This window comes from Oculina patagonica, chromosome 4 (assembly GCF_052425735.1).
Source record: "Oculina patagonica isolate OP01 chromosome 4, crgOcupat, whole genome shotgun sequence".
Taxonomy (NCBI): domain Eukaryota; kingdom Metazoa; phylum Cnidaria; class Anthozoa; order Scleractinia; family Oculinidae; genus Oculina; species Oculina patagonica.
The window spans coordinates 50,335,472-50,362,967 of NC_135761.1; the positions used below are offsets into that span (position 1 = coordinate 50,335,472).

Consider the following 27,496-nt stretch of genomic DNA (forward strand, 5'->3'; position numbering starts at 1 on the left):
TCCCCTGTAGCCTTTAAAACACCTAGGTGAATACAGAAACTGTGAGAGTAAAGTGACATGCCCAATGAACACAACGCAATGACCCCGACCAGGACTTGATTTTGGACCGTTGGATCCAGAGTCAAGCGCACTAACCCGCCGACGCACTCCACTCTACTCTTCATACATTCGAGCCATTTTAGAGGTCTGTAAGAAGGCTATGAATGTTTTCTTTACCTTTACTTTACTATACTGAGAGAACACAAAACCCTTTTCTGGTTCCAAGCGATCCTCGTTTCCTTCAAGCACACCAGCAACATTTAACTCGCAAATCCCGTTCCTCTCTTGTCTTGGCAGTTTGAAATTTGTTGAAACGCACCTTGCGTCCCTCAAACAGGAATGGCTACACGAAGGAAGACTTAGGGCGCGCAGTGTGTTAAACACGTGTCCATCGAGACGAAAGTGTAGCCTTGTTATTAGGGCTCCTTCTGTGTAACGTCCTTCAACGTTATCTGACGTGGCTGCGTCAGCATTGAAAAGTGTCGCCAGCAGTAAAAATAACTCTACTGTTTTTGCAACATGGCGTTTCATCGCTGCCGTTTGCAGAGGCGACTAAGCTATGGAGGAAATTAATGGAGGCTTGCTTAGTTTCGAAGTTCACTAATTATAAATGCCACCAGCTGTAATTAAAATCCACAATTACATGTAATAAGTAAAAAATGTTGGTGGGACATGGAAAAATAGTACCAGCGCCTGGTAGCTCTGAGTTTTGCAAGTTATGCATACAAAACAAAACTTTTCAAGCACTTGCATTAACTTCTTTATCTTGATACCTAATACATTTCGTTAGTTTTTCCAGAGCTAACTTGTCTTCTCTTGTCCCCTGTTAATTTAGCCGTTCAATAGTCTGTTATTAAAACCAAACCCAAGCTCCTCAAATACCTTTTATCATTTCTGATGTGTTTTTTTTGTCATTCATGGTTGCATTCGGCTCTTTTCAGTTTCAATCTAATTTCATTTTTTTAACAATGAAGCTCTTGTGGCACGTTCTGTTTTTCATAAGGTTTTAATCACTTCTAAGTTCGTTCTGAATTTAAACAGAGGAACAACTATAACAATCGATGTTTAAGTTGGGTTCTTTCCAATTGATTTAAAATTCATCTCGATTTTTTTCTTTTCGATAAATTACACTTTAGTGACAAACGTTAAAGATTAATTAACAACCATGTCCGAAATTTCAAGACTCTCGTGGTAGAGAAAATACTGTAAATTTGAAAACTAGAACGTTTAATATGGGAATCACTGGCCATGTCTAGCATGATAATATTGGCCATTAAACAGTTGTGTGTTGACCGGTTGCGCATAATTTCGTTTCGATATATATATTGTGGACCAATTTGCCCGCTTTATGCGGCAAAATTGGGGGGAAAATGCCGATTTTTCATACTACAGTAACACGTTTTATTCCAAATGCATGTTTCGATGGGTCATTTTGGATGGTTATCGTTCAAACAAAATTAAGAAAAAGTCCTGCTGATATCAAAATTTGAAGCCCTTGAAAAAACTACAGCGCAAGCAAACAGTTTGGGCTAGCTACATTGTCATGGCATAGCCAGGTTTAGTGTCGACAGGTGACTTTCACATTACGCTGACAAATTTATATTTATGAATTTTGCTATCTTACAGCGCAAGGCATGTTACGTTTTTTTTAAGAAAGTTCCACTTCTGAGGCGGGATATTTATCAATAAGATCATATTTTACTCACTTTTCTGTCCTCTCGTTCTCCTGCACTATTTCAAAAAGGTTAGCTTCATTAAAGTGCGAAGACTGAAACACCGTTTACAGTCAACCATCCGATCTTTTTGGATTTAATTCAATCGACTAGTTTGTGGTTTATAAAAATTAAGAAACACTAATAAAACAGTAATGACGCTTTTTGTCGGTAAACATCGCATTCTTAGTGGTTAATAATAATTATTATAATTATTATAACTAACTTGATGAGTAAGGGCAACAAATATAATGTGTATTTCACTTAACAATTATCATAACAAACAGCTTATTACCGATTACACGTGCCGGCCGGCAATCGACAGTGTGCAATACAGCACAAGTAAATTAAATTGTTTATTTTAAAGCATTATGGACCGTTGGGAATTTATTTTTCAATGAATACCTTGCAGGACGACTTAAAAATTTGCGTCTCATTTTGACAACCCAAAAAATTTACAGACGTTCAAGTCATATATTTTGATAATTGCAAACATCAAGGACAAGCAGCGTTTCTTATTTTAGCCGGTCAAATTAAATTCCCGCATCCATTCCTTTGATTGGAGTCTAAATTTTGACGCAGCTGCGACATACAGCGGAAATAAAATGTACAAAAATGGGAACCTTTACATTGCTAATCGATGATGATTGTAAAAGCTGCCATTGAATTCTGACGCGTTTTTATCAATTGAAAACGAAAAAAAATTATCAGTGTTAGCAACTTTTGCAGTAGCGTTTTTTTCTAATTAAACAAAGCAGACGTTAGTCATATAGACATAGAAATTGTAATTCGTATAGTTTCTTGGATATGATTTTTACTTTTCAGTACCTTCTCTCGAGCCTGCTATAATTGTTCTATACAATCTATTTTAAACATGATTTATTCTGATGTGTCTCGGTGTGTCTCTTACCTAAAAGCGTTTCCTTGTTTACACTGCACCGAATGTGAAGTTGTGCCGCGACTATCAAAAATAATTCTCTTCATAATTTGTGGATCTTATACTGAATAAAAAGAGATATATATAAAACACACCCGAGTTATTGCTTCCTAATTCTACTGAGTGAGGATTGCTGAAACAATCCCACACATATGTGCTAAAAAAATCACACATGTACTCTCCGGCGTTTACTTGGAATCGTGGCTGCCAGGTCAAACAAATATTTCCATCAGTTTTATAAAGTAAGTATTGTTCCACGGTTATCGGCAGCTAAACTGACAAAAAATATTAACAAAAAAAAAAATAAACTTCAGTAGCGACCAATTTGACTGGATAAATACGGTAATCGATAAACTATCACTCAAACACTCTGCAAGTCCGAAATACGTTTTAAAGAAATGTCTGTTCGATCTTTCCGATGCTAAATTTGATTGCTCGATCTACCAGGCCTTGACCTTCTTGAGAACTTGTCCGGTAGTGGGATGTTATTGCTTGCATTGAACCCAAACATCCGCTGTCAAAATTAAATGCTATTATAAACTGTCTGTACTAATTTTAGAAAAAATGATTCTTGAAAATATAATCAACAAAACCAACTATAATTTTGTGCTTGTATGGTCTTATGACCTTAACGCAGACATCGATCTGCGTATTTTTTCTTTTATCTTTTTTTTTTATTACACTTTGTCAGAAAACTAATCGACCAAGTAATTGAAAATTTAATCAAAAATAAGGATAAATATATGCGAAGGTCTTCCGCCTTTAGCGCAATGACATATAATCAATATGATTTTGTTTCTTTCTGGATTTTTTGCCACACTTTTCTAATAAGTGTTTCTTTCAGGGGTTTAAACGAGAGCAACTAAAATCGAACGACCTTCAAAATAAATGTGGCACTGAGATCTGTAGTATCATTTGTTTATTCTTGGAAATGCTATATGATAAACAAAAGGCACAGCTGACGGTTCGCCAGCTGATAATCTAACAACAATTTGCTTCAGAGATCCAAACAGGAAATAGTGCATTGGTAGAAATTACAAAAAAGTGTTGTTTACACGGAAAAAAAATTTTGCGCTCGTCAAACCGTTTAGGTTCAACTGCACTTATTAAATCGCACTCTCGTGGTGGAAAAAATGTACACAAACACTATTTTTAACAGATCCGAGTATTTATAACAATAATAATAAATATTAAAACTCTTTTGCAGTTAAAAAGGAACTGAATTAGCCAGTAACTCTTACATGAGATATGATAAGTATACTATTTACAATTAACAATCTATCAAAAACTGACTACGCATAATAAATATTTACGAAAAGTAGCGAAATGTAAAAAAAAGCTTTCAACTCTTTTTGTCCTACATGTTATGGCATTATTATACAGGTAAAACCTTGGCGCTTTCTGCCTTGAATTATTCTTAGACTCTATTAGTGCTGGTCTCGGTAACAGATGGTGAAACGGATGTTCATTTGACTTCATTTGATTCGTGTATTTACCGCAAAAGTATTCTCTTTTGGTTTCCATTCTAACTAATTGAGCTAGCTGTAAGGCATGAGCATATGATTCGGCGTCAGGATAAATGATGTGAAGCACAATTTTTTATATCCACTCTAATTCATCAGAGAGGTAGCCCGCGATGGCCTGCCAGACTTAGGCAGCATACTCTAAAACAGGCCGGGCTAGCCTGCGAACAGGTGTGACAAAGGTACCGTTTAATGTGACTTGGACTCTTATCAGAATCGGTTACTAACTTCGACGTGCGTCAAATCCCTGTCAAAGGCGATATCAAATGACTTGTTGGCATTTGATGTCTATTATCAAAGTCAGGAAACTTTTCGTGCCGTGAAGCGAACAAGAGTCTCTCTCTAGTTTTGTATCGGCTATTAACCCTTAATATGCTGAAATTGCTCCGAAAAACACGTTTTTTTTAACCGCTAATCAGTTTTGTTGGCTCTACGGTCCTAAAATTCTCTAAACTTCGCTAGAAATGCACTTTCTGACACTGCATTAAGTTTTTGATGAGATTTCCATGTAAAAATGTACAACATTTCACTTTGGCGCATGCGTATTAGCCAAATTTGACTTGTTTTTTTTTTTTTTTTTGCTGAAACATTCTGATTTTTTTTCCCAGCTACTTTCCTTTTGGTTTTGGTTTTGGTTTTATTTTCTCTATCTTTTACTCTGTGCACGCCTTCTACTGGCCTGAAAAGTTTTGATCTTAATCAATGGAAAACCCTGGAAAGGAGACCATGATCAAGCGTCATAAGTGGTTGAATGGCCATTCCTCCAAATCCCGGAATAATCCGGACTTAGCATATTAAGGTGGCTCCATAGGGTTTTGAGATATTACGGCGCGCGCACAAGTGATACCCATCAAGAGATCATTTTCGCGTTATTTTTTAAACTAGTTAAATAAAAGCTGCCGAAATATTAAAAACAAGGACTAAAATATGTTGTGCATTATTCTTTTTTAAAATAACGGCCTTTGTTTTTGAGCTTCATCTACTCAAAAAGTGCTATTTTTTGGTGTTTTTATGGCTTTGATCTTAAATTTCTTTAATTTTCTTCGGTGAAATTTTTTGAAATTCTCCCAACGGATTGAATTTGATGAGAAATAACTTTTAAAAACAAAAAAAGTAGGGGTTGTCCAGGTCGTTTTTGCGTTTTTGGTTATTTTGTGTTTTTTTGACTAAGCAAAAAAACTGGCCTACAGATTTTTTTAAAAAAACGGCAAAAAGGGCAGTTAAAAAGGTATCACATATATGCCAAATTTTAAGGAATTTCACCGAAGGAAACTCTAGTAAATACAAGGGGAAAATTTCTATTTTCGCCCGAATAACAATTACGTCATCAGAATAGAAATTGTCCAAGATCGCTATTTGAGCATGCGCGAACTTTCGAACCATACGAGTTGATGTGTAAAGACGAGCGTTCCCCGTTGTTGTCGGTTTTTGTGCGAATATCTGTTAACCCCAAGGTTAGTTAGAGACATACCTTAATCCTTTATGTAGCAGAATCTCTGAAATTCTGCTCCAAGTATTTTACAATCGCGGAGACTATTCTTTATTTTCTCTTTTGCTTTCGATCGTACGAACTTCACAAAAGCGGCCAGAAGCACCGCGGACGTTGTAAACACCTTTTTAGGGTGTTGTAAACTCTTTTATCTGCTCAACACAGGAAAGCACGGGTGTTATTTCATTGGCAGGAAGCAAGTCTCGCGTTTTCTCGCCTCAAATTTCACGCTCGCGTGAAGCCGCCATGTTTGTTTTGATTTGCCGGCATTTCAAGCTCGCCCTTTCGTACCCATTCTTCGCGCGGTCAAGAAACCCTATGGAGCCACCTTAAGGGTTAAAGAAGTTAAGTTAGCATCTTAATTCTCAACTCTTACCAATAACCAGACGATCATCCCAGATGCCCCAGCTGCTGCCAGGATAAATATCAGGAATGGCCAGGCATTAAATATCGTATCAGCAAAGTTCTGTGTTCTGGTTTTCTAGGACAAAAATAATTTGAAGTGCAGTTACATCAAAACGACGAATAATAAACGGTTATTCAATGAACCCCAATGTATGGTCTCTCTACCTCACTAAATAGTTCTTTGCAAGCTCCGTAGTTTTGCGACCCCTGTCCAGGGTCCCATGCCTTTTTATTAGGTCCCATAGCCGACCATCTTGTACAGCTCTTGGATCCCTTTGTGTGTGGTGGTCCCTTAGCACTCTGATTTACTGTATAGCCTTCATTCCCACTTGTAAAGCTTCCCTAACCGGACTTGTATATTCGAAACATCCCCTTTTCACTTGCAGGCACTTTAAAAAGTTGCCCGAAAAGGCCGTTCTTTAGGGAGTGTGTTACGGATTAATCGCTTGAAACGGTGAAAGAACATCTCAATTAAACAGCAAATACAAAAGAACATATGGATGGTCAAAAGTGAAAAAGATTAAGAAGGATTACGATATGGATTTTTGAAATACTATAGGGCCGAACAGTTATCGAAGCTTATTTATAAAGTTTATTTGGTTCCAATGAAGCTATGGTTTTGTCATTTAGATCCCTAGAAGTAATTTTTTTACAAACACTACGTTAAATAGCGAGTATTTGGCAAAACTTTATAAAATAAAATTAACTCAGCCGTGTCACAGTCCCTTTAATTGGACTACAAACTTGACGGATTTCTATAATTTTCCGAAAGTATATAATGCAATTTTAATCTTGTCAAAATTGACGTTTTGTACCTGGGGTCCATCGTAGACTAACATCACGACCCTTGGCGCTGCCACCACGGACACAAACGGTTGGTCCCTGTACTTGTCTCTGTCCAGTTTGGATTGGTACACCGGGAATGTGAAATCGTACATTTGTTCTGAAAAGTGTTCCTCTGCTTCTCTGTTGCTCTTCATGAATGTGCCGTAAACAATTTTACTTCCATTACAACAGTAGTGAACAACACAACAACAACACCTGTTGATCAAACCTGTTGATCAAACCTGTTGATCAAACCTGTTGATCAAACCTGTTGATCAAACCTGTTGAGCAAACCTGTTGATCAAACCTGTTGAACAACACCTGTTGATCAAACCTGTTATAAAACCTGTTGAACAACACCTGTTGATCAAAATTCACATCCGTTGATAACAATCATGAATTTATACTTCAAGGGACTGTGTCAAGGATTTAATTAGCTAGATTTAGGCATGATGTGGAAAATGACCATTTAATGCGTTTATATACAAAAAGCTGTTAAAACAGTAAAGGAACACTTCAATAACACACCAAATACGAAAGAGGTACGGATGGCCAAAAGCGACGGATTTTGAAACGGATTGCGATGGGTTTTTTTTAATATTGTTGGGCTGAACACTTTTGAAAGTTAATCTTTTTTGCCCGTAACTTTAAATTAAAACGCCCCGGAGACACATTTGGTTGTAATGAAGTTTTTTTTGTCATTTAGACCCATTGGAGTAATCTCTTTACAAAGACTACATTTCATAGCGAGTATTTGGCAAAACGTGATAAAATAAACTTAACGTAAACTCAGCCGTGACACAGTCCCTTTAAGGGCACTGCATACCCGTAATTGATAAAATTGTATTTATAACATTTCACGTAATCGCATAACGCAAGGCGAATCGAAGGACGTCAAAATTTGCCAAATGACGCTCGATAGAAATCCTCAATTGATCAGATACATATTCTTTCTCAGTTTCAAACACGGGCTTTATAATATGAGATGTATTTAGCAACAGTTAATGTTTGATAAGTTGTTTAATCTTGAAACAAATTTGTGGTCAGTATGAGGGCAGTTTTCTTCAGCAATTTTGCAATAAATGTCAACCGCGAGACCCACATTAGGGGCTTGTCAATATTTACGGATTGTATTCGGTAAAAACTGTCTACTGCAAGTTTTCGCGTTTGGTTGGCATAATCGATTTTGTTCATTTATTTGTCCACCAGAGTCAAGCGCCGGTCACGTGGGTTGTGAGAGAGCCTGGGTACAAGTTTTTATCTAGCCCGAGTCCGCCATTTTGGTTGTACGTGTGTGCGTGGTCTCCAAAGTTTTTTTAGGTGATCGTATCACGAGTTAGTTCTTTTTATACAAGCCAATACATCAGGGCCCGGCTTGTGTTATAATTCTAGCTCATAACTTTCTCTTCAGTTTTAACAATTTACTTCAATTACAAGTGGACTCGTAGGTCACACATGTATGCGTTGCGAACCTATTTTTTACTCGACCATGGTTATTAGTTCTCACGAACGCATGACGTGTCCGTTTTGGTATATAGAGCGAACGCTAAGATGATCAGCATGCTGTGACCGACAATGAGAGACAACTCTCAGTTGGAGAGCATATTTGTCCTTCTCAGAACATAACCGCCTTATTTACCGCCAAACGAGATCATTGCGAAACATTATATATAATCTGCTCTGCCTACAGTTATGACAACTGGACCAAAATCTTATATTGACATATTTTGATATTTAATCGATAATCTGTCAAAACACACTTTGGTTACTGCACGAAACCAGGAATTCAAAGTTAAAGGGGCACATATGTAAGAAATGACACATCTCTAAAAAATGGCCAAGTTTGCGATTGCAATGTTATAATCATCCTCAGTCGTAACATCCTTAGGTTTATCATAACTTCTTTGGCCTTTTTCTGTACTCTTGAAAACTGTATTTTTCAGGTTTCCTTCAATTTTAAAGTAATTTTGTACAACAGAAAAATGGCTTACTTAACATTCTCCCATGAACACATTAAACAACGGTTTGTTTTCGGCCACGAGTCATGCAATGTTTAACAAGTCACCTGGCCCTGGTTGTTCGAAAGCTGGATAACACATTTCCACTAGATGAATCGTTTTCCAGCGGATAAGTGTTAGCAAAACATGCTTGGCACTGGATAGCGATTTATCCGGTGGATAGCGTTATCCAGCCTTCGAAATACCGGGGCCAGATCTGCTGTCTTCACTAAGGAGGAAACAATACCTTATTCTTACTAAATTTCGCGAGTACTTATTTCGCGATTTTGAGAGGAAGGTGCAATTGGAGTGTATTAAATTTCGCGATTTTGACCTGTTCTTCAATATGAAGCTTTGACCTCGAAACTGTAACAACATAATTATAATATGAAAGTCATCGTAAAAACAGCAAACAACAATATACGCGTAACAAAACATAAGGTATTCAACGGTCTAAATCCTTAATAGGTTCTGAATCATCTACGACTGCAAGAGCGAGATTTTGAGGAACTTGGCGGCAGAGAACAGTTCGAACAGTGCGACTGATAGAGTGGGAGATAACTAATGGACAAAATTAAACAGAAACTCCTAAACATGAAGCTCAGATATGTTAGAATAACTATGATAAAACAGATCGAATTTCATTATTTTTTATATTATCTGTACGATATTAAATTTCGCGATTTTAAACTTCGCGTGCCCTTTATTTCGCGGGTATTAAATTTCGCGATTTTTTTTAAAATCGCGAAATATAGTACTCGCGAAATTAAGTGAGAATAAGGTACTTTATTTAGTGGCGGGTTACGGTAAAGTGGTACTACACTTCACTTCGGGAGTTCGAGTTATCGAAAGTCGAGAACAAATGAGTGGAAATAGGGAAAAATGGTGTTTACTGATTTTCTATTCATACAGCTTTGACCAGTGTACATTTTAAACAAATTTAATTCGAGTATACAGAAGCCAAAAGAAAAAGGAACAATACATTTCTAAATCACTTTAGTAGAAACTCAGCCGTGTTCTATTTGAAATCCGCGAATCCTATTGGTTCTTCCATCGATTTCTATTCGCCGATAGAAAACAATCACGCGCGCGTTGCTCTTTCAAGGGTGAATTTTTTCTTGATTTTTGGCTTAAAAAGTACATAAAATTGTAGGTTTTGGACTGCAATTCTTTAAAGTTTCTACTAAAACAATTTTATTATTTTTTTTTTTTTTTTTTGTGCGATATTCACTCGGCTGCGCCTGGTTGACTATTCGCTCATAGAAAACTCGGACTCGTAGTCTAATTGTTAAATATAAAACAGAACGTAAAGTAAAGTAAAACAAAGCGAATCAGCTGCGAACGTTGTAAGTTTCAAAGAGAACAACGCTATAGGCTGTTTCTGCAATTTACTTTTTCGAGCAATGGTCAGTTCATTCGTTCTGGCAATAATCCTTAAACGTTTTCTAAGGTTGGATTTGAAAGCATAGGTATTAACCTCTACAAACCGAGGTTTGTAGAGGGTACATTACCGAGGGTAATAGTACAGTAAATGTATGACGGAAATCCAGGGGAAATCGATTTTGGTTCGAGTTAGCGCGAGGTTCGAGTTAGCGAGGGTTCGAGTTATCGGGTTGGCGACTGTATTTTCAATACCGGATTATGCAGATTCTCGACAAATGCTTTCCAGAATTGGAAATAAAATTGCATTCTGAATTTCTTTTCTTTTCGTCTGTCCAAAATTCAAAAAGCATTTAAAGCTAGCTGAATTTAGTCGTTCAAATCAATAAACAGAATGAATATTCCCGGTCCAGGAGTTTCCCGAGGTATGTTGCCCGATCTTTCAATTGTTCAACTTAATTTAAAGAAAGGAAGGCTTCTCTTCGCGAACATCAACTACGATTTATACGAACTTTAATTTTGTTCAGTCAATTGTAGGAAAATTAGTAGTCAGGCTTTTTACTTTAAAGGAAGCATCGTTTTAAAAGAAAAATGCTGTCAAGTAAGCCCCATCTCTTCTCTATTTTTTCCCGGTTCTTGTAATCGTAAATGTGTTTAAAGAAACACGAAACGCTATTTTAGACGAAAGTAATGGCCTCCACGTCAGCGTAAATTGCACTAAAAAATATAAATGCTCTAAATCATACTAATCATACAGCAATTTTTGAGCAGATACGCTTTATTGGGGGACATTAATCTCCATCTCGATGGTTAAAAGCACAAATTGCTCTAAAACGCTCTAAAGTTTAATTAGCAGGTACATTTATAGGCTCCACGATGGCGCAAAAAAGCATTTAAAACACTCCAAAACACGCTAAAACACGAAAAGCTAATTTCATTCAGTTTATAGCTAGGGTGCTATTATTGGAAAATTCAATCATTCGACGTTGTGTTGTTCTTCCTTTCCACTTCAACGATTGTAGTTAAAAGGGTTTACTGTACTTCTACTTACAATACAAGTGGGCACTGACTGTTTGAAAGCTTAACTGGCGCTAGCGAGTCTACGAAACTGTGAGGTATAATCTAAACGTCACGTTTTCCAATGATATAAATATCGTTACTTTATTACAACTGACAGCGCCTGAGCACAGATCGTCGATTAGTTCTCCACCTGTAACGAAGGGTTAGCTGATCGCTGAAGATAAACTTCACCTAGGAAAAAAGAACCGATAAACCTCCAGTAAAGTAAGTCATATTTTGTAACTGTCGATAGCTGATTTAACAACACTATAGCAAGCAAGTTGAGAATAATATTAGATGTCGACAGAAAGGGCAGACCAGGAGCGCCCCGCGGCCCATAGTGCGGACGCGCGGAGGCGCGGGAGGAGGGGGGGGAGCAGAGTGATGTGCCGTGGAGAGGGGGGACAGACTAGGGGGGGAGAGGAGGCGAGGGCGCTGGGGGGGCCGGGACGGAGACCCGGTGAGCGCGCACGAGCAGCGCCCGCGACGAGGACACGCCACCGGCGACAGGCCGTGCCGCCCGGGGGGGAGGAGAGGGAGACGCGCCGAGCCGGAAGAGGCCAGGCGGCCGAGAGCCGGGACGGGGGGCAGCCCCGCCCCCCGCCTCGACGCCTATGGCGCACTCAGCCGAACTTCAGCGGAATCCGTTTAACTTACTTGGTTACTGAAACTAGTTGTTCGTTCATTTCGCAAACTACAGTAAAGCTGAATAACTTGTGAAGAAATTATTCAACATGACACGAGCGTGGGACAAAGAAAAAATTCTGAGTCCCCGACGGGAATCGAACCCATGGCCTCCCAGAATACCGGTTGGGCGCTCTAACCAACTGAGCTACGAGAGACTCGTTGTGAGCTGGGCCATTTACTAGGTTGATATGTGACACGCGTCCTGCATACTGCTAGGATCAGCAATGTCGAATTCATCAAGTGTGTAGTAAATAATAAAGATGGTAAATTTCAAGCTCGGTGATAAATAGTGAAGAAATTATTCAACATGACACGAGCGTGGGACAAAGAAAACAAATTTTTGTCCCCGACGGGAACCGAACCCATGGCATCCTAGATACTGGTAATAAGTCCCAAATAACTAATTAGGTACCTTCAGATCGGAGTACGTGTAGTAGAACTTTCGAATTTAAATTCAGTTACGTTCTTAAAACCCTCACTAGTCCCTGTTGCTGACCAGCTGCTGACTATTGGTTACGAGATTGGTATGAGATGTGTCATTCGAAAAAGTCGTACTTGTACTCCAATCTGAAGGTCCCTATCAACACCTATAATTCACCACGAAATTAACTCCGATTCTGATTGGTTTAAATTGATCACGTGACGCGATAGTGTTCATCGCTTTCGCGGAGGGCACTTTCAGCCCATAGTGCAAGCCCGTGAATTTTTTTGTAAACAAGCGTACCTGCAAACAAAAAACCATCCAAATTCACTGCATTTAGTGGGTTGTCTTGTCTGGTTTTGTTTCTTTTGTTAAATTTCGGCTTTTATGAGCTTTTATTCTGAAAAGTAAAAAATTAATTCACGATCCTCGTTTTTGAATTGGTGAGCGGAAGAAAATTTAGTGGCGAACAATAAAAACTTTAGAGTGTTTTTGTCTCAGACCTATCGGTTTGATAGTTGCCCCTTGGAAATTTGATGTTCTTAAAACTACAGTGAAACCTCGATTTAACGAAGTGCCAAGGGACTGGGGAAATTTATTCGTTATATCGAGGGTTCGTTATATCGAAAACCTCGATATAACAAATTTGCGGGAAAAAAACCAAATGTTCGTTATATCGAGGTATAGTTCATAATTGTTTTTTTACGCTGTGACGTTGCACTACCCAGTATTTAATGATCTGAAATTTCTGAACGACTGTCAAAAAATAACATTTTTGCTTTAATGTTTAATTTCCACATAGGTATGGACATATGTCTTTGAAATTGTTTTACTGTATAATTATCCCTCGAAGCCTCGCTTCTCGGGCTAATATTCAAATTTCCACGGGGCAACTATCAGCCGATAGTTCCTCGACAGAAACAGTCTATTGTTTAAACAAAAATCGGCCTAATAATTAGTCAAAAAAGAAAAATAAAATACAAATCGGTCATAAAACCGATTTTTGGAGTTTTCCACTCAGACTTGAAAATAATTTGCGATTAGACTAAGAGCTATTTCCATCCTACTTGCTTGGAAATATTCCTCGGGCGGCAAAACCCAGTTTTCTGCCAATTCGTGGTCCCATTACTAGAGGGTATGGTTCGTTTAAACTCCATGATATAGAAAGTGGCATTCCTTTCTGACACCGCTCATTCAGTGAGTGGGAAGTGACATTTCTGAATTCTTTGGTTATTTTTCCAAATTTGTTTGGAACGTAAGTCCGCTTGTAGCTGATAAAAAATGTAATCTTTGGTCAAATTGGTAAATCGAGTTCGCACGGTCACTCAGTTATTGTAATGAAGTTTGCATGTCCTGAATACGGCTGACTGAATACGCGCTTTTACTGACTGATATAAAAACCGCCTACAATATTAACAACGTTTCTGCTGAATTTATTGTTTATTTTTAGGTAGTTACCTGTCGCGCTCTGCATGCAACGCAGAGAAAATGTTCTCTCTCAACGGTCTGGACGCAAGATTACGTATACAGATGTCGCTTGTCAATGCGCGCGATATGGATCTGGATCTTTATAGCAAATGTTATTTCCGTATAAAATCCGAAGGCATTTTTTTTGTCAAGAATAATATCAAACAATTGTTTTCTTTAAATACCAAATGTGTTATGAGACGATAATTTCTGAATTTACCGTGGGCACCAGCTTATGGCGAGAAAAAGGAACCGCAGTGACGCTCCTGACAAAGAAAAAAGTGTTAATAGATCAGTAATGAAATGCGGTCCGCAAGAGGTAATTTTTCTTTTCTTAAACTGATCAGACTCACAGACGCTGTGTGTATTACATGATGTTTAAATAGCAATTTCTAGACTTTCAGAACACGACTTAATTATATACCAGTACAATAGGCATAAGATTTGGTTTATTGCACGTTTTAGATCTAGAATTTTCACGCAGTCAGCAGCAAGGGTGATACCATGGCATAACGCACAAGATAAATTTACTTATTGACTACTTTGATTATAATTTCTTATTCCGTATCTACTGTCGTGAATTGTAAAATGTCGCGTTTTGTCAGAATATTTTTATGCAAATTTTATAAGAATTCTCTCGGAACAACTGTTGTCGATTGTAATACATGCTATTGAATTTTGTATATAATTTTTAAATATACGAATTTATACTCAGGTGAGTTACGTTTCATTGTCCACAGTCAGTTTTAAAAGCTAAATATTCAGTATTTATAGACGTGAAAACATTCGCTTAATTGAATTACATTCTGCACGAAATATTTTCTATCCTTTTTCCCGAAACTTTGAGGAAATTGAAATCTTTGTTGGAAAGTTCTACAAAAAAGCAGTTCATAGAATTGAATAAAAAGATAAGAACCATATTGATAAAGGAAATTTTAAAACTTTATTTTGACTCATTTTGACGAGATTCAGGATTTTCAAAGACTGCCAGTAAACGGCTGTATCTTGCCTGTCTCTAACGATTCGAGGATTCGAGCCAGGATTCGAGCCAGGATCCGAGGCAGGATCCGAGCCAGGATCCGAGCAAGGATCAGAGCCAGGATTCGAGCTAGGATCAGAGCCAGGTTAGCCTAACTAGCGCTCCGGTTAGCCTGAATAGCACTCCGGTTAGCCTAAATAGCGTTCGGTTAGCCTAACTAGCACTCTGGTTAGCCTATTAAAATAGCACTACGGTTAGCCTACTTTATCTTGGGTTGCTTGCGGTTAGCTTTTATAATAGGGTTAGGGGTTAGGGTTAGAATCCTAGCTCGGATCCTGGCTCGGATCCTGGCTCAAATCCTGGCTCGGATCCTTGCTCGGATCCTGGCTTTATTATTAGTTTATCTCTTTTGTTTGTCGATTTGTTCTGAATTTTTGAATACGGTATACAAGTGACAGGTCAATATACAGACCTTCTGTACAGTAAAAAAAAAACGTTTTGGGAACAAACCTTTGTGAACTTATTTTCTATGTTGATCAGCAAAAATCTTTAGTATGACATGGGGTTTGTTATCAAGTTCGTTAGTATGTTAATACTGCAAGGTGTATAACCTTAGAGAATTATTATCAAGTGCGTTGTGTTTTATTAGCGGTTTATACTCTAAGATCTTGGTATGGGAGATCAAAATTAAGGTAAATTTCCGTTATTCTCTAATTGCTTGGCACAGATTAGTACGCGTACAAACGAAAAACCAAGAAAAAGGATACTGAAACGGTCAGGAAATGTATGCAAACATCGACTTGAATGAAAAATGCCGAAAATAGCATTTCAAGCATCTAAATTTCATATATTTTTTTTTTTTTTGGGGGGGGGGGGTACCCTCAGATCCCCCTAGGCGACTTGCGCCTTTGACGCTCGAAAAATACCCTGCCGCCTACTTCCCAAAACCATGTTGTTGAAAGCCCTGATTTGTAAAAGCTTTAACCCTTCTATATTTTTCCACATTTTACTTTTTTTTGTTTTGATGTGAAATGAATTTCCTTTTTATGCTATTCAACTGGTTTGAGCTGATTTTGTTGAAGATTTGTAACGCAATATAAATTTTCAAACCTAAGCTGGAGCTTGCCTAGGCGTGTGTGTTAAAAAGAAGATGACTTCTAGAGCTTACGGAAACTGCGTAACATATGCAAACCTCGGAGTACGGTGTAACGGTCACCCAAAACCTCCGCTTTGTTGACACTACCCCCTTCCCTCCCCCAAAACGCTGGTGAGGGGTGGGGTAGAGAGGTAATTGGAGTAGAAAGCTCGCTGGGATAGGGTGGAGTAAAAGACTGCAGGAGAGGGGAAGGAGTGGGAGGACGGGAGTAGAAAGGGAGGGACAGGTTAGGGCGAAAGGCTGAGAAGAGGGAAAGGGAGGGAGAATTAAAATCTATGCTTTGTTATATCACGCAACCTTTGACTTCTGTTGTTTTCTCACAAGAACAAAACTTAAGGGTGGGGTTCTACCTGAATTCGAATGAAATTTTAAGAGAGTTAACGAAGGGATTGAAGAAAAAAATGGAAACACCACAAAACAGTTGACCCTCTTGCAAGAGCACTCTAGGTTGTCTGGGGACTGGTTGGTGTCCGTCCACCAATTTTCACATTAAATCTCCAATATTTCTTATTTGTCTAAATTTTACTAATCCTTTGACAAAATATATCGCCTCCCAGATATCCCCCAAAATCGCCAAAAAATTAACAAAATACTGCAAAACAAAGATATATGGGATAAGTAAAGCTTTTTTGGATTCTTGAAACGCCGCTGACATGGTTTTCAGTATTTTCCAGCCATTATACTTTGGGTCAGTACTACTAAGAGTTGTAGTACTGTTCCATCAAAGTGTAAGGGCCGGAAAATACCGAAATGCGTCAGCCACCTAAAGCGTTGGAAAAATGGTCTTCAGGTAAAACCCCGCCTTTATTAAGTATTGCGAAAAGGCTACACTTTGCTTAGTGTTAAAACTTTATATTTTTTAGTCGTCTAGTTTAATCGTTTATTTGCATCGTGCGAAATATATTTATAAATTGAGACCATTATGTCATTAAGTAATAATGCAACTTGAAAACATTCTAGATATTATGTTCTACACACTAATACAGCTCATGCAGACTGTGACTTACGCAAACCTCCGACTGAGTGTTAGTTAAGTGTAAACTGTTTTTCAGGTGATTTTTTACTGTACTGTACCCTGCCTTTCAAGTCAAAGCATATAGTTAATTATTAACCGCCCGATTTTAAGCTTCTCAAGCTTCTTGTTACAAATGTGATCATCTCAAATGACAATTCACAACTGCAAGCAATAGGTTTCAAAAAATGTTTTAGAAAATTTCAGTGGAAGATGGAAAAAGTGAGTCTTAGTTTTAACAGGTGTGCATACCTTCAAAACAAAACTTTGCAAGCACTTGTGATACCTAATACATCTCGTTAGTTTTACTAAGGTAAACTCATTTTCTATTGTCCCCTATTAAGCCGTTCAATATTCGGTGCTATTAAAACCAAACTCTCGCACCTTTCAATACGTTTTATCATTTCTGATTATTATTTTTTATTAACGGTTGCAATCGGCTCTTTTGAGTTTCGATCTAATTTTAACAATAAGTTCGTGACACGTCCAGTTTTTTCATAAGGTTTCCATTTGTTCCTAGTTTGGTGTAGATTTAATCAGAGGAAAAACTAACAATTGATGATTAAGTTGGTTTATTTCCAATTGATTTAAAATTCATCTCGATTTTTTCTTTTGACTACATCGAGTCTCGAGTATAAATTAAAATTTAGTGACAAACGTTTAAGATAAATTAACAACCATGTCCGAAATTTCTCGCGACAGAGAAAATACTTTAAGGAGGCTCGATGTAGTTTTTTTTAGCCGAAGGGTGGTTGTTTTGAAAATTAAAATTATCTAGGAAGCCAATGTTCGATTTTTGCCAAAATACACCATAATGATCAAATATGACCAAATTTTAATTTTTTACTCGTCACTTTGTCACAAAGGTTACCATAGCAACCATTGACGTTTTCTTTTGTTCTCAAACAAGCTTGGTTTTCTCGAAATCTAGACTGACACTTGGTATTCATTTTTTGATATGTTCAAGTACAGTAGATTTACTACCTGTGCTCAAAATTTTAGGAAAATCTGTGAGAGCGTTTTAGAGTAAATCAAGAATGAAGTTTTTGGTATTTTCTTATAATTTCTTACAATCGGCAGTCGATATATTTTAACAAATTAAAGCAAAAAGTCTTTCGCTTTTAGTTAATGGTCTTTGATGGTGTAAGTATTTATATTTCAGTGAGAGAAACTGTGCTCAAATAATACGAAACAATTTTAAGGCGCCTATTTTGTATTAAAACGGTGTTTTTCTGAAAATTTCATTCTTGATTTACTTGAAAACGCTCTTACAGATTTTTCTAAAATTTCGTCAACAGTTGGTCAATCTACTAAACTTTAACATATGGCTTTAACATGTGGGTTATAAAAATTTTCTATAACCCACATATAAGAACCTGCTGAAATTTGCTTGGCTAAACAGGTTCTTATATTTTGGGGTATTAAAATGGCAAATTTCTGCCAGCAGGTTCTTAAACCACTAGGTTCTTACACGCGGGTGTTTACTGTATCCTCCCTAACGATTCTTTCGAAACAATGTTTTTGTACGCACCGCAACAGTGGCTTTTCGTTGACGCAAGTATTCTCGTTGAGTTGTGTTCAGATTTTCAAGATTCTGCTAAGTCTCACTTTCAGGTCCAAAATAACATTTTCGCGGCAAAACAGATAAGAATTATCATGCTGATCTTAACCACGTAGATGTTAACAAATATGATTTAAATAATTCGAAGATTATTTAACAAAAGCCTATAAAAATACAGATAATAGTGATAATAGCTTAGTGAGCTCACTAAAAGAATAGTTATCGGTATAGATTGATAAAGAAAAAAAAAATACGCATATCTGCACTCAGGAAGCCTGTCATTCTCGTCAGGGGCACAGTGACAGACCAGTTAGAGAGTTCATGCATGATTATGAGGACGAACGTAGGGTGAATGAAAAAAGTCCTGCTGATATCCAAATTGAGAACCTTTGAAGAACTACAGCGCCAATAAAACGACCTAAGCTGGCTACGTAGTTCTAGTGTGAACAGCTAAAAATGGAGACTATCAGAAAACACGGACAAATCATATTTATGAATTTTGCTATCTAACAGCGCAAATGCGGTTAATTTGTTTATTAAAATGACAATTGTTAGTCTGAATATTTATCTATAAGATCGTTTCTTACCCATTTTTCTGTCCTCGCGTTCTCCTGCACTATTTCAAAAAGTTGAGCTTCATCAAAGTGCGCAGACTGAGACACCGCGGACTAGTTTGTGGCTTATAAAAATAGAGAAACAAAAATAAAACAGTAATGGTGTTTTTTGTCGTTAACACCCCAATCGTAGTGCTTAACAATAATTATTATAACTATTCTTTCCTTAACTTGATGAGTAAAGGCAACAAATATAATGTGCATTTCACTTAACAATTATCATAACAAACAGCTTATTACTGAGTGCACGTGCCGACAATTGACAGCGTGCTATACAGCACAAGTAAATAAAATTGTTTATCAAGCTTTTAGACTGATGGTAATTTATTTTTCAATGAATTCCTTGGAGGACGACTTAAAAATTTGCGTCTCATTTTGACAAGGCAGAAAATTCACAGACGTTCAAGTCATATATATTTTGGTAATTGAGAACGATCAAAGACAAGAAGTGTTTTTTTATTTTAGCCGGTAAAATTAATTGCTACATCTTTTCCTTTGATTGGAGTCTAAATTTTGACGCAGCTGCGACATACAGCGGAAAAGAAATGTACGAAAATGGGAACCCTTACATTTCCAATCAATGATGACTAAAATCTACCATTGAATTATGACGCGTCTCGATCAATTAAAAACTTTGAATTTATTAGTGTAAGCACCTTTTGCAGAAGCGGTTTTTTCTAATTAAACAAAGCAGACGTTAGTTATATGGACGCGGCGTATCCAATCGAACGTTCAGTAATCGAACTCAATCGAGCACCAATCGTTCGATTGGGTTCGGTAATCGAGTATAATCGAATTGGCAATAAAATTTGGTCAATTGAACAAAATCGAACGTTCGATTACCGAACAGTCGACATTCGTACTTAATCGAACGTTCGATTACAGAACTCCTGTTTGTTTATATTGCGGACATGTTGTACCGTGCACCGTCCCCCGTGCACCGTCCCCCTGCGTGATTTACAAATCGATGCGGATTGAGTTCGATTGTGTTATCGCTACGCGCCACTCCCCGCCTTATCGCTACGCTCCGCCTGCCCCAAGGTATATTCGCGCGTGCCCCACAGTGAGCCTGCTCGCAGGCTAGTATTTGATTGGTTTGAAAATCGAATTCTCAGCAAAATAGAGGTTCGATTTTGTTCGATTACCGAACCTAATCGAACGATTGGTGTTTAATTATGTTCGATTGGTTCGATTTTGTTCGATTGGACATGGTCAAGATATTGCATCGACCAAGATATTGCCATATATAGATATTGTGATGCGTTTCGATGTGACGCTTCCCTAAAAGCGTTTAATTTCTTTGTTAAAACGGAACCGAATGTGAAGTTGTGCAGCGATTAACAAAAATAATTTTGTTCATTATTTTTGGATCTTGTACTAGTCTTGTACTGAGGACAAACATACAAAATACACTTGAGTTGTCGCTTCCTAATTTTATTGACTGAGGATTTCTGAAACAATCCGACACACGTGATAAAATAATCACACATGTACTCTCCAGTGTTTACTTGGAAACGTGGCTGCGAGGCCAAACAAAGATTGTACGTAATGTTCCACGGCTATCGTCAACTCAACTGGCAACAAATATTAACAAAAAACAGCTTCAATAGCGAACAATTGGACTGGATAAATACCGTTATCGGGAAACTATTTATTTATCAAACTTTATCAAACACTCTGCAAATCCGAAATACAGTTTAAAGAAATGTCTGTTCAAACTTTCTGATGCTAAATTCGATTGCTCTATCAGCCACCTTGACCTTCTTGAACATATGTCTGGTAATGGGATGTTATTAGCTTGCATTGAACCAAAACATCCGCTGTCAAAATTAAATGTTATAATCAACTGTCTGTAATAATTTTAAAACAAATGATCGAAAATAAAATAATCAAAAGAATGATCATATGCGTGTATGGTCTTATGACTTTAGCGCAGACATCGATATGTATATTTTTTTCTTTTGTATTTTTTATTACACTTTCTTACAAAATGTATAGACCAAGTAATTTAAAATGTAATCAAAAATAAGAATAAATCTATGTAGAGTTCTTCTGCCTTCAGTGCAATGACATAAAATCAATATTTATATGTTTCTTTCAGTTTTTTTTTGCCACACTTTTTTAGAAAGTGTTTTTTAGGGGTTTAAACTAGAGTAACCAAAATCGAATGACCTTCAAAATAAATGTGGCGCTGAGATCTACAGTATTATCTGTTTATTTTTGGTAATGCTGTATTTACAAAGTAAGGCACACCTGATGGTTCGCCAGCTGATAATGTAACAACAATTTGCTTCAGAGAACCAAACAGGAAATTGTGCATGGCTAGAAATGATAAAAAAATATTGTTTGCAAGGGCAAAATCTGTGCTTGTCAAACCGTTTAGGTTGACTGCTGCACTTATCGCACTTCTCGTGGGAGAAAAAAAATATACACAAACCATATTTTTAGCAGAACCCTAGTATTTCAGACAAAACCGTTTCGAATACTCACCCTTTGGCGCCGCACTATAGCTTCTGCAAGTTTTACCCACCCCCCCCCCCCCCCGGGTACTCTGTGTGTACCCTCTGGCACCCAGGGTACTCAAACCCTTACCCTATACTAGACTATGTTCAGTTGATTTTGCAACCCCTCACCACGCTAGACACCGAAAAGCTCTTTCCTATCCCAGACTAATCTTGCTTTTTTAGAACTGTATCACGATTGAGTGTTTTTAATGGAAAACCATCTATCAACTGATCAGTGTCCCGGCAAATGATACCCTATTCTAGACAAAAACCTCTCTGAATTCAAAAACATACCCTTCACAGCGGCACATAGCTGTATAGTTCATATATGGGAGTGCTCCCTTCCGGGCGAACCCCCCAGGAATATCTAATATATGATGCCATATGTATTGCCCCTTCCTTATTGATTAATAATGTCCCTTTTTACTATTTTGCTTGACTCCTTAGTAACCCTTTGTGCAACGTCCTAGCTGGCTTTTACTATAACGCTTTTAATTCTAAGCCGAAGTCCCGGAATTCTCAACAATTTAAATAAATTAGAACTGCATCTTTTAGTATATAATTTCAATTTAAAAGCAATACTGTTTAAGCCATTTTTCAAAATATAGTCAAAATGTATCAACAAGCTTTTTTTTAACATACTGAGCGGTGTTTACACTTCTTTGCTTTTTGGATCGGTAAACAACAGTTATTAATAAACTTTATCTTCGATTGCTATCGATCAATTTATCTTCTTAGACATTTTGTCTGGCAAGAAGACATAATTTCAGTTTGCAATTTCCTTCTACGTCAATAGTGAATAGTCTCTTGGACGTCTTATCCGCAAAACATTACACGGCCGTCTTGCTGCACGTACTATCATAACAAATGACATTATTGTGAGAGGTGACATGCAATGTAATTTTTTTCAACATCATTTTATTCGTAAAATTTCACCCATTCAAAAATTAAGCTACACCACTTTGTTACTGCACGAGTCTAGGATGACATGAACTTTATTTCCCTCCGTTTACAAAATAAACAGCAGCTTGTTTGGAACCAAAAAGGAAATATTAGAACAAAAACGTTTTCTCATATCGCGTGGGCGAAAAGGAAATATAAAACGAAGAGCGTGTGACTTCGTACGTAATCAATTAATTTTAAATTTAAAAAAAAAGTGTGCTTGAAAAAGATACATCGGAGACATTTTGAATTGCTATCGCTTATTCTCTGTCCATAGGCCAATAAAATTCGGCTTCGGATAAATATAGTGGCAGTTATTTTGAAAAAAAAAAATAAATAATAAATTGTAGTTGGTATTAAATTTACGGCGATAACAAACATCCCGCCTTTATCTCAGCACGATGCTGTATTTGACGATATGTCCCTACAGTACGTGCTATATGTCTTGTGACAAGGAAAGGTTAACGACAAGAAGGAAAGTCAAGAAGGACTAACAAAAGCTTCGCTGAACTTCAAGGTAAGTGCTTTCTAAGCGTCATTGAAAAATGAAGAAAGGAGGGCGAAGGGTCCAGAAATGATGAAAGCTCATTTAATCGTTTGGTAGCATGGCTTTACTTTTTTACTTGGAATTACAGAAGTGCAAGGGTTTAGAAATTATCCTTTCCGTTGTTAGAAAAAAAAAAGAAAAAAACTTCGCTCACCTTTTCATTTTAGATTTATCGCCAAATAGTCTTAAAGAAGCGCAGGATCAGATAGCTAATTTGCAATTCTAGTAAAAAAAGTGTAATTTCCGTCTGAATTTTTTATCGTACGCGACAAACTGAACTGAACTGATAGAAGCATCTTATTGAAATCAGGTTGGAGATAAAATTTACTAACAAGGTTAGGCGAAAAGATTACTGCGCGAATCGATTCACAGTGTTTTTTTTTTAATACTTAAACTTTGATCAGATCAAACTAAAATGAATCAAGAAAGAAAAATATTCATCCCTTGGGCGGAATTTTCAGACTATGTCCTTTTTTTCTGAATAGTAAAAAGGTTTGCCAAAAAGACGTGTACGCCTATTCAGACATCAGGCTCGATTTGCATGAAGCAAATGTACTTCTTTACACTCTTTTTTCCTATGAGAATACATTTTATAAGAAAGTCTTGGCTAAAATTTGCAAAATGTTAAGAATATTTTAAGAAAAAATCCTAGGCTGAGATTTTGAAAAGAATAGAATTATGTGTTGAAAATTTGTAAATACGATTACTTTTTGGACTTAACAGTTTAATTTTTTTTCCCTCATTACATGGCAAAACTACAAAAAAAAAATAATATTGTCAGTAGAGGAAACTGAGCAAAAATCTCTCTCATGAGGCTCGTGAGCGAGATGGAATTCGGTGTGATTGTATCATATTTAAATAAAGTCACCGGAGGGAAAGACAACAACAACGACGATGACGATGACGATGACGATGACGACGACAACAAAAACAACAACTGCTTGCCAGGCATAAACTTAACCCTTTGACCCCTGAATTTTCGCCCAATTTTAAAGGGAAATTGACCAAGGCAAAGAAATTGGCTCATAACAGCCTTGGTTTTCTCCCAAGACATACATAACCATACATTTCTGAAAAGTAGAATAGCTGAGGAAACTAAATATGTAAACAATTAATTGTTAATTATTAACTAGTTGGATTTTTTATTAAAAATGGCTGCCAAAAGACAAAAAAAATTAACAAAGACCATACTGAGTCGACCTTCATTGGCCACTTTACAAGGTTTTGATGTTTTATGGTCTTAAAATCATTAGAATAATCCATGGTCTATAACAATGTGTACTTTGGTTAAGATATCAGGTCACTTCCTTGCAGCGAAGAAAGGAAAACAAGAAGTATAATGGATACAATTTTCTGCTACAATTCAAAACATTCAAAACATAAATGCCTTATAACAGCTTAGGCTTTCACTCAAACCATAATTAACTGTACATTTCTGAACTGAAGAATAGCTGACCATTCGAATGATTTCTTCCACGGTTGTTTTGTGTTGCTCGCCGTCCACAAACACTTCTTCCACGATTTCCACGTGCTGCAGATGTTGATGGCACTGGTTCGTCATTATTTTCTTCAGTTTCGGCATCTTCTGAGGCAGAATCGTCTTCGCTCTCAGAACTACTCTCCCACGCATCGTCGCTTTCATACGGTGTAAGGAGGATTATTCGATGAATTTCTGCCATATCTGTATAGAAGGCCGCCATTTTTAAATTACCAGACATTACAGCTGTAAGCAGTGTTTCGAAAAAACTTGACAAATTGGGGAAAAAACTACGGCAAACGAGCCAGAAACACCGCCATTTTGAAACACGTTGTTTCTACCTATAAACGAGGAGGACTGGGGCAGAGAAGTGCCTTTTGCCCCTATTTTTGGGTCAAAATGTACACCGTATTTGGAAGCGCGCGCATATGCGTCTTCAGGGGTCAAAGGAAAAGTCCGGTTCTATATAATTCAATGCGTTCTTATTGCATGTATTATCCCTATCCCATGTATATTCCGTGATAAATTAATAAATGGACATTTTTTTCATTACCTTGTTTCTAGGTTTGTTTATCATCTAAATGACATGAACAATTAAATATTCTGTGCAGCGTCAATCATAGTGACACACGAAAACAGTGCTGTTTTTGTTTGCGAGACAGCAACAGATCAGAGAGAATACCTTAGTCCTGGTTGCTTCATCTTAAAGGAGCATCATAAACGATGCCGTAAAAGCACTGGGTATTTCGGCCGTCGCCTTAATTTGTCCGTTTTTCTATCAGTAAAATCTAGACTAGAACGTTTGCAAACTTGCATCAAGCGACACTTTCGCGGAAACTTCAACACGCTCGTGACCAAGCGCCGCTGTTTGACGGTTGTCTTGTATAATGCATAAACCAACTCCATGATCAATTAACGAATTTCTCGACTTTATTGGTCAGGGCGGAGATGAAAGTGATAAGGCGATGACATGTGTGAGCGTTTTTTTATCTTGTTTATTCCCCAATAGGTATACAGAAGTTTAATGTTTTTCGCTCGTTCAGCGGTGGCTCACACTTCGCGCTCGCTCACTGACAAGGCGAAAAAAAAATAAGAAATCTGTGTGCACACATTAGGTCGCAGCTGTTAGGAATTCGCTCTCTGAGCTTTCTAATAGCCGTCTCATAGTGTGATATATTTAAATTTCAGGAGAGAATTCAAAAGTTTGTCAGAATTGGTGCAAGAAATAGCCTCATCCATGGATTTCACTTACTGGAATATTTTCTGGACAGTAACATTTGGTTTAACAGCGATAGTTGTCACTGCAGGTAACCTCGTCACCATTGGAATATTCCTGAAGCGAAACCTTCGCGAACGTCCCCATTTCCTGTTAATCAGTTTGGCCATCGCAGACATGCTGGTAGGAGCTGTATCGGTTCCTCTCTACATCGCTATTGGTATTCACCCAAACAAGCTTCTCCTGATACTCTCATTTCAATGTGTGGACATTTTCACTGGAGTAATCTCAATCTTTACACTCGCCAGCATTTCCTTGGAGCGGATGCATGCCATTGTATGGCCTCTTCGTCATCGCACGCTGACGTCACGCTTCTACACGTGTGCCATTGGTATCCCATGGATCGTAGGTTTGCTGGGAATTCTAGCCCGAGTGCTTCTTCATTTCTACATCATATCGACACTGACCTTCTTTGTCATAGTAAACACTTCTCTGTCAACTCCTCTTGTGTTCACATCCGTTGCTTACGTTGTGATTTGGAGGAAGCAGAAATGCCGATTTTCCAACCAACCTCAAGCAGCTGGTCGCGATAGGAAACTGGCAAAAACACTGTTTCTTATTACCGGAGCCTTTATAGTAACCTGGTTTCCATTTCATATTATAAACATCATCATCTTCTTTTGTTTCCCTTGCCAGACTTGGCCTTATGCAATGTTTCATACCTTGAAGCTCTTGCAATTTAGTAATTCTTTTATTAATGTTATTATCTATCCGTTAAGAATTTCTGAATACAAGGAAATTCTGCTTGAAAAAATTTATTCCTGCATATGTTTTCAGTCCCGAAATGGCAGAAGCCCTGAACAAAGTACAACTAAAAGTTCATCAGGCTTTAAAACGAGATCTTACAATCTTGTGCACGTCTAGGTTTGAAAAAAGCGCAAAAGTATAAATAAAGAAAAGCAAGGTCAAAAAGATTATTCTGTTTGCCACCGAAATAGGTATATTTATTTCGTACTGATTCAGTCAACGTAAGAAAAAGATAAACACATATTGCAGTCTTGATTTCCGCAGCTATTTTCTGCCGGCTGAATTTTTTAGTCTTGTTATTAGAAATTTCCCTAATTCAACTGGGTTCCGAGGACAGCTTTTGGTCATGGGTTGGTTAGAGGCAGCAAACAACCAGGATCCCATGGCCATATTACCAATATACTTTACACTTGTACAGTACGTGCCAATATCTTATATGTTGCTGAAATAATTCCTTTGTAAATAATGCAAATCGTACTTGTTTTACAATGAGGAAAATTAAATGAAAGTAAAGTAGAAGTGAGTCCGTTATTTGATTAAACTAGATTAGCTCTACAATATTTCACGACCGCGTCTTTGTATTGCGATTTTCCAGCTAAGATTACTTTTATTAATCACACTCGGCTAAAAACGGAAAATATATAAATAAAAATGTGATTACTTTTAGACGAGCTATTTTAATTCTACAAGTATCCTCACTTCCTGACAAGGTGGTGTTATGAATAATGTTTATGATTATT

At 37.4% G+C, this 27,496-nt stretch overlaps 2 protein-coding genes across 2 annotated transcripts; one reads left to right on the forward strand and one right to left on the reverse strand.

Moving 5' to 3' along the window:
• Nucleotides 1–268: 268 nt before the first annotated feature.
• On the reverse strand, nt 269–14,452 carry LOC144648549 (uncharacterized). Its single transcript, XM_078508076.1, has 6 exons — nt 14,445–14,452; nt 14,162–14,207; nt 13,546–13,762; nt 6,921–7,159; nt 6,077–6,181; nt 269–596 (listed from the first exon to the last, which is right to left on the reverse strand). Exons 1-6 carry the CDS (start codon nt 14,450–14,452, stop codon nt 567–569), a joined length of 645 nt encoding a protein of 214 aa, XP_078364202.1. The 3' UTR covers nt 269–566.
• LOC144650450 (adenosine receptor A1-like) lies at nt 11,524–27,283 on the forward strand. Its single transcript, XM_078510136.1, has 3 exons — nt 11,524–11,591; nt 23,140–23,226; nt 25,922–27,283. Exon 3 carries the CDS (start codon nt 25,971–25,973, stop codon nt 26,871–26,873), a length of 903 nt encoding a protein of 300 aa, XP_078366262.1. The 5' UTR covers nt 11,524–11,591; nt 23,140–23,226; nt 25,922–25,970; the 3' UTR covers nt 26,874–27,283.
• Nucleotides 27,284–27,496: the final 213 nt, after the last annotated feature.